At 42.8% G+C, this 1,876-nt stretch overlaps 1 protein-coding gene across 1 annotated transcript; it reads right to left on the reverse strand.

Annotated features, from left to right (window-relative positions):
* Positions 1 to 948, reverse strand: LOC103353998 (olfactory receptor 2A12-like). The gene has a single exon (XM_008277222.1). It carries the CDS (start codon positions 946 to 948, stop codon positions 1 to 3), a length of 948 nt encoding a protein of 315 aa, XP_008275444.1.
* Positions 949 to 1,876: the final 928 nt, after the last annotated feature.

Below are 1,876 nucleotides of genomic sequence, written 5' to 3' on the forward strand. Positions count from 1 at the left end.
TCAGACTTTGCTTTCTGATTTCAATCTTTGGAACGCCGTTCTACAAAGATATATCATTCTGTGTCGAATTTTAGTCAGGATCACTCCATAAATAACAGGATTTAAAATAGGCGGAAGTACAAGAAACTGTATTGCCATGAAGTTCTTTAAATTCTGTGACATCGATGCCGATCCATACCTGGAATACATGACGTCAAAAAGCAAAGCGATTGTGACGTTGAGCAGACAGAACAAATGGGGCACGCACGTCTGTGCAAACTTTCTCCTGCCCTCTCTGGATTTCAAAGCTGCGTTCACAAGCTGCACGTACGAACACGCAATGCAGAGAGCATGACAGCAGTAAAAGCCGATAACAACCAATCCGACGATGTCGTTTGCTTTTGTAGAACCACAGGCGAGTTTAACAATTGACCAGTTCTCACAGTAAAGCTTCTGTATTCGGTTGCCACATAATTTCAACGTCGATGACAAGCTCACAACAAGAACTTCACAGCAGAAAGGAATAACCCAGGCCAAAGAAATCAACACGGTGGTCCTTCGCACAGACATGACAGAGTGATACTCCAGCGGTCGACAGATAGCCACAAATCTGTCATAGGCCATGAGCACAAGAATGGAGTAATCGATCTTGATGTTAGAATATATCATGAAAACCTGCAAAAAGCATCCCACATATGATATGACATAAACATCAGACAGCAGATCATAGAGAAACTTGGGGTAAAAGCCTGCAGTTCCATAAAGTGAATTGATGCACAAAAAGCACAAAAATATGTACATGGGTTTGTGCAAGTTCGGATCCAATACTATGGTTAAAACAAGACACATGTTTATCATGACAATTAAAAAATAACATACTAGAGTAACAGAGAAAAATGTGACTTTGTAGTTGACTGTTGCACTGAAGCCTGACAGAGAAAAGAGAGCTGGGTTAGTTATGTTATTCATTCAGAAGCCCTGTCTTCCAAACACAAACCTCAAACTTCTTCGACCGCAGCGTCCGCCGGTAAACACACACTCCTCGTGGCGAGTTAAGAGTTTAAGGTTGGACCTCAGTGACACTCCCTCGTCTCCATCGCAGGTGTGCCATTGGCTGACAGTTCGTTTAAAAAAAAAAACAGGAGTAGAAAAAATTGATTAAGAGTTCAGATTTTGACTGATGAGGCAAGAATGACTACAAATGTAAGTGATGATTCAATACACTCGAGACATTGAGTTGAATCAACTCGTCACACGGAGGGTGGTTTCTGACTGACTTGCTTTCCTTTTACACTTTCTAAGGTTAATGAAGCTCAGCAGACTTAATATCTGTACATCTCAACGATCTTCCGTCTGATGCATTTATAACTTGGTGGCTTATTCAGCATTGCAGTATTAAATCTGAAGCAGTTCGGATGATCAGGGGCTGTTTTTGTCATCTTTTTGTACTACCCGTCCAGACGACTTCAGACTCCACACTGCACTTCCTGGAAATCTCAGCAATACAGCTGCCAAGTGTGAAGTAGACAAATGGGCCGATGAGAAAGGCAAAGAACAGATAAACACAGACTCACAAGGTGGAAACAACACCAGCTTTGCTATCGTGGCCGACAGAAATGGCTGCAGTGTAGATATGAGTCATGAGCTGTTCAGCTGTCAGTCAGCAGGCGGTGACAGTCCACCCATAGAGGACAGTGCAGCACTGCTGTCCTCCTTCCAGCGCTTGTTGGACTCTTTCTTTGAGCAGGAAGTAGATCCCAGCAGATCAGAAACATGCTCCATCTCCTGATGTTAGTGAGTTATCCAGTTTAAAGTTACTTGGCGTCACATTGGAACAAACTGGTCACCCTTTAGTGTGTGATAGGCCTCTAAACATCTGTGAATGTCAGTAATTGAC

The sequence above is a fragment of the Stegastes partitus genome, unplaced genomic scaffold (assembly GCF_000690725.1).
Source record: "Stegastes partitus isolate 25-593 unplaced genomic scaffold, Stegastes_partitus-1.0.2 Scaffold91, whole genome shotgun sequence".
Lineage (NCBI taxonomy): Eukaryota > Metazoa > Chordata > Actinopteri > Pomacentridae > Stegastes > Stegastes partitus.